Consider the following 5,750-nt stretch of genomic DNA (forward strand, 5'->3'; position numbering starts at 1 on the left):
TCTATTGTCTTTTTTTCCCACTAGTTTAATTTTGTCCCAGATATTTTTTTATGCTTCCTTTTCTACTTTCTGACAAAGCTTTGACTCTAGAGGCCTCATGATCTTCACCTCATTTACACTCAGACCACACTGTGCTGTCTCTTCCTGTCAAACAAGTGATGTGTACCTCCCTCACTCCTCCCCCTGACAGACCCCTCGATTTGACTTCCTTGTGCATGTTTGACAGTAATAAATGTTCTTTCTAACTCCTCCTCCATCACACATCATACATGCTCTTTTTTTCAGACAAAAAGGCAGAAAAAACAAGAGCGACTTTGACTGAGAGAGATAGAGAAGAAGAAACATGAGCAGGAAAACACAACCACAGCTTGAGTACAGAAACATTATGAACATTTTATTTTTTGTTGGTGACGCCTCACCCACTGCCCACACACAAAAGCACAACAGCAGATAAATGTAATAAAGCATAATTTCCACTCTGAGCTGCAGTTCCAGATGTTTCCTGAGTTTATCTGGTGGCAGCATAAACAACACCTAGCTCCTCTCTTTCGGATGCAGGCCGGCGGTTTCTTTTTGGTTTCGGCTGGAAACTCAGCGCTGCGTAGTTCAGGTCATCTGAACCCAGATTCTGTAAATCACATTTTTACCATTAAATCACTATTTTGTAACAGTTTGTTTGTAACTTGTTTGTAGTAAATGCTTCTAGCTAGTATGGTTATAAAGGCACAGCAGAAAGGCCCACTTTTCTCTCTCTTGGGGAAATATCTTCTAGTTGAAATGATGAAGCATTTCAACGATGTTTCAGAGGAGAAAAAGAACAAAATCACTGTGGGAAAGAAGGGGAAAAGTGTGGCTACCGCTAGCATTTGTCTGACATTTTGAGTATGCCATGTGCTGACGAAAATCACAAATTTTGCTCACTTTTCATGTCAATGAACCTAAACTGCCAGATTAAATAAGATTACAGTTGAAATTAGAGTTTAAAAGTCTAAATTAACAGGGTTCATTTTAGTTTAGATGAAAAAAGGCTATTATGACTGCGTGCTTGTAAAGATTACTAACACACTTATCATGTGTAGAGTTTATATAATAAATGTGAAGTTTTGGCTCACCTTGTTTCTTTCTGGCTGTGGTTCTTTATTGGCAGCTAAATGACACAAGACAAAGTCTGAATACTTAATTATCACTCTATATGCTTTGGATTTGTTCTTCATGTTGACACAATTTACAAGACGGTGTGCTACAAATGATAAACTAGCTGTACCTGTTTTAACTTTCCTGATTTTAACAGCCAGAACAATGAGGACTATAGTGAACAAGAGAATCACAACACCCAGGACCACACTCATCAGGACTGTTCTCCCATCACACTCTTCTACAAGAAAAAATGATTAGACTTTGTTTCTTTAGTCTGGTGGTAACATGCACAGTGAGAAAATCTTGAGAGAAGGAAGGAGAATCTTACTTTTAGACTTAAAATTTTCTTCATCATCAGACTCAGAATCATCAGAATCACCATTACCTTTAAATAGATGGGGATAAAATGATCTGACACATATTGGTTTCCTGTTTTCACGCCATATTGTGATAAAAAAAAAATTGACTCTAAATATGATGAGAAACAGTGAACTGAAAGAGATAAGACATGACCACAATCTTACCTTGAATGCTTAACTCTGTTACATCTGCAATGACTGTGAGTAAGTTGATGTAAAATCCACAGAAATACAGCCCAGAGTCAGATAAATCCACTTGCTTGATTTTAAGAAAGACAGTTGAAATGTTGGAACGCATTTCAAATTTTCCGTTCTGAAATCCATCACAGAGTGAAGCTTTGTCTGCAGACTCGTACATAGAGGAGATACAGCTGGCTTTGGTTCTGTTGACCACTCTGAACCATTCTGTCATAGATGGAGCTTTGGAGATGTTGGAGCACTGCAGTGTGACTTCTTCACCTGGCTGGACCTCCACAGTCTGAAACTCAGAAACTGAGACAGAGATCCAGCCTGAAACACACAGCAGAGACAACAAGAGATTTACTCTTCAGCTGATGAAGCAACAACAGTACATCTAAATGAATTCAACACTTACTAATTTGCAAGTTTAAATCCTGGTGGTTTACTGGATGAAATAGAGGTTTGTTTTATATTTGGTGCTTAGAATAATTTAATACTGGTACTTACTGAGGCTGCAGAGAAGTAATGCTGTTTCTAAGGTGAAGCTCTTCATTGTGCGTATAACTGTGTCTCAGCATGGGCACTTTATGTCACTGTAAGGGGGTTTCATTGTAAAGGGGCGGAGTATTGAATAGTTCATGCTAGAAAGCTCCAATCGCTCACCACCAAATACCTGTACCAGATGCTTCAAAGAATTTAGAGAATTAGAAGCCAACCTCAGGTTCTGTGACTTTCAACTGCGCAGTCCAAACTGGAACCTGTGATGGAGAACGCAGAGTTTACTGGTTCAGACACGGATCTTTCAGTCTAAACATGTCTCCACAGCACAGTCTCCATCACAGAGTTGTGTTTATCATATTGAGAAAATGAACCTGATCTCCTCTGATGCTGGAACTTACTACTGTGCTGTGGCCTCCTGTGGGGAGATACTGTTTGGAAGTGGAAGCGAGCTGCTCATCAAAGACGATGTTGAAGACCCAATGACACAGATTAGAGTCTTAGTCTGGCTGTCCATCATTAGAACTGGGATCCTCTTGTGCTTGAACTATTGTTGATTACTGTGTGACTCTACAGAGGCTCAACACTGTTGTCTGCTCCTGTTATGAGACGTGAAGTCATGTTTTTTATTAGAGGGAGGGCAGTGTTGGTTGATTGGTCAGTCTGTCCACCGCTGTGATCCAATCTGAAATATCTCAACAGCAATAGGATGATTACAAAGTACCATTTAGCATTTAGCATTTAGCATAAAGCACTGCTGTGTCAAAGTACAGCCTCACACAGCTGCTAGCATGGCTGTAGACTTGTAGTCTTGTTTAACACCATCATTCTTCTTTATCCTGCTCTTCGTGGTCTAGATTATGAGAATACCAGTGACTTACTCCAGCTTGCCCCCTTGTGCTCTGGTGTAACTAATACAGTGAACACCTCTCAACATTAGGAACCTGATGGCTGGAAGTGTAACCTGAGACTGTGGCTGAGTATGTTAAATAAAGAGCTGTGCACTGAAAAATGACACAGTTGCATCAGGCCTCTTTGTTCAGTTTTAAAGGCAGATGTTGGTGTAGTGTGTGAGAGTAAAGTAGTTAAGTGAGAATGTATAAATTAATGAGGAGTGAAGTGATTTGACAATGTCAGAAGAGATTAATATATATATATTTTTAACGGAGCATTATTCTTGTATGAGAACAGGAAGGCATTTGATGTCTGTGGTCATGACTGACTCTTGACTGGTAGACAACAGTGTTTTCCATCAGAGTGCTGCTTTATTCTATTGTCTTTTTTCCCACTAGTTTAATTTTGTCCCAGATAAGTTTTTGATGCTTCCTTTTCTACTTTCTGACAAAGCTTTGACTCTAGAGGCCTCATGATCTTCACCTCATTTACACTCAGACCACACTGTGCTGTCTCTTCCTGTCAAACAAGTGATGTGTACCTCCCTCTCTCCTCCCCCTGACAGACCCCTCGATTTGACTTCCTTGTGCATGTTTGACAGTAATATATGTTCTTTCTGACTCCTCCTCCATCACACATCATACATGCTCTTTTTTTCAGACAAAAAGGCAGAAAAAATAAGAAACATGAGCAGGAAAACACAACCACAGCTTGAGTACGAAAACATTATGAACATTTTATTTTTTGTTGGTGACACTTCACCCACTGCCCACACAGAAAAGCACAACAGTAGATAAATGTAATAAAGCATAATTTCTACTCTGAGCTGCAGTTCCAGATGCTTCCTGAGTTTATCTAGTGGCAGCATAAACAACATGAGTTTCCTCCTCTCTCTGTGCTGCTGGCCTCCTGCTTCTTACTGTTTTTGGAAGGAATCTCAGCATTGAAGAGTTCAGCTCATCAGAGCCCAAATCCTGTAAATCAGAGAATTTGAGTCACATACTGTATCTCACATATCATAGCTAAGATTTTCAGGAACCAACACAGAATCTGTACTGGTCCATGGTTCTTGTAGACAACATTGGTAGCAAAAGTGTTTTTCAGGACTTGGCTGAAGGCTAAATCTGGTGTTTCAGTCACATACTATACACCTACACTGCTTTGCACCAACTAGCTTAAAGCAAGGATCCATCATAGCTTTGTCAGGGTTATTTAAAAAATTAAAACACAGATAAATGATTTAAACCAAAGTTCAATATTTGTTCACACCAACATAAAATATCAGCAATAATGACTGCAGTTCAAAAATAGAACCATCACCACTACATCTGTGAGCACTTATTTTCTAACTGTTTGTAGTATATTTATAATGTCACATCAGAGACTGTTAGGAAGGAGGTTGAGCTGTAGATCCAAAAACATTTTGCTCTCCATCAGGTCTAATAGCAATCAAGCTTAATTAAAGTTTATGCGTCATATGATGAATGCCCGCCTGACTGCAATTTGTCACCTGCTGCACAGTGAGACAAAGATCATTAATAGTTAAATAGTCAGTTCACCTTCTTTCTTCCTGGCTGCCTTTCTTCTTTAGCCGCTAAATGACAAAAGACAAAATGCCAGAGTTTGATTAGTTCACAGTCATTAAAAGAACCCTTGTATTTGTCGTTGTGTAGCAGATTTTATCCAGCTGTACCTGTCTGAAGTTTCCTGATTTTAACAGCCAGAACAATGAGGACTATAGTGAGTAAGAGAGTCACAACACCCAGGACCACACTCATCAGGACTGTTCTCCCATCACACTCTTCTACAAGAAAAAATGATTAGACTCTGTTTCTTTAGTCTGGTGGCTTAAGATGTTGTAAATATTCAAATTACTGGTTCCGTTGTAACATGCACAATGACAAAATCTTGAGAGAAGGAAGGAGAATCTTACTTTTAGACTTAAAATGTTCTTCATCATCAGACTCAGAATCGTCATAATCACCATTACCTTAAAAAAGATGGGGATAAAATGATCTGACACATATTGGTTTCCTGTTTTCAAGCCATACTGTGATAAAAAGAAAATTGACTCTAAATATGATGAGAAACAGTCAACTGAAAGAGATAAGACATGACCACAATCTTACCTTGAACGCTTAATTCTGTTACATCTGCAATGACAGTGTGTGTGTTGATGTAAAATCCACAGAAATACAGCCCAGAGTCAGATAAATCCACTCGCTTGATTTTAAGAAAGACAGTTGAAATGTTGGAACGCATTTCAAATTTTCCGTTCTGAAATCCATCACAGAGTGAAGCTTTGTCTGCAGACTCGTACATAGAGGAGATACAGCTGGCTTTGGTTCTGTTGACCACTCTGAACCAGTCTGTCTGAGTTGGAGCTCTGGAAATGTTGGAGCACTGCAGTGTGACTTCTTCACCAGGCTGGACCTCCACAGTGTGAGGCTCAGAAACTGAGACAGAGATCCAGCCTGAAACACACAGCAGAGACAACAAGAGATTTACTCTTCAGCTGATGAAGCAACAACAGTACATCTAAATGAATTCAACACTAACTAATTTGCAAGTTTAAATCCTGGTGGTTTACTGGATGAAATAGAGGTTTGTTTTACATTTTGTGCTCAGAATAATTTAATACTGGTACTTACTGAGGCTGCAGAGAAGTAATGCTGTTATTAA

The 5,750-nt window shown here is 39.3% G+C and overlaps 1 protein-coding gene and 1 long non-coding RNA gene across 4 annotated transcripts; both read right to left on the reverse strand.

Annotated features, from left to right (window-relative positions):
- Positions 1 to 198: 198 nt before the first annotated feature.
- On the reverse strand, positions 199 to 2,975 carry LOC137174633 (uncharacterized). 3 transcript variants are annotated; one of them, XM_067580049.1, is made up of 6 exons: positions 2,184 to 2,975; positions 1,662 to 2,006; positions 1,466 to 1,522; positions 1,265 to 1,375; positions 1,113 to 1,147; positions 199 to 628 (listed from the first exon to the last, which is right to left on the reverse strand). In XM_067580049.1, the coding sequence occupies exons 1-6, from the start codon at positions 2,227 to 2,229 to the stop codon at positions 509 to 511; spliced, it is 714 nt and encodes a 237-aa protein (XP_067436150.1). In that variant the 5' UTR covers positions 2,230 to 2,975; the 3' UTR covers positions 199 to 508. The 3 variants fall into 3 exon arrangements, with proteins under 3 accessions (XP_067436150.1, XP_067436148.1, XP_067436149.1); XM_067580047.1 differs by having other exon boundaries at positions 208 to 628; positions 1,113 to 1,375; XM_067580048.1 differs by lacking the exon at positions 199 to 628 and having other exon boundaries at positions 654 to 1,375.
- A 937-nt stretch (positions 2,976 to 3,912) lies between these two features.
- LOC137174636 (uncharacterized) lies at positions 3,913 to 5,536 on the reverse strand. The gene is made up of 4 exons (XR_010925420.1): positions 5,002 to 5,536; positions 4,762 to 4,872; positions 4,628 to 4,662; positions 3,913 to 4,042 (listed from the first exon to the last, which is right to left on the reverse strand). It is a non-coding gene; the product is annotated as an uncharacterized lncRNA (long non-coding RNA).
- Positions 5,537 to 5,750: the final 214 nt, after the last annotated feature.

The sequence above is a fragment of the Thunnus thynnus genome, chromosome 22, assembly GCF_963924715.1.
Source record: "Thunnus thynnus chromosome 22, fThuThy2.1, whole genome shotgun sequence".
Lineage (NCBI taxonomy): Eukaryota > Metazoa > Chordata > Actinopteri > Scombriformes > Scombridae > Thunnus > Thunnus thynnus.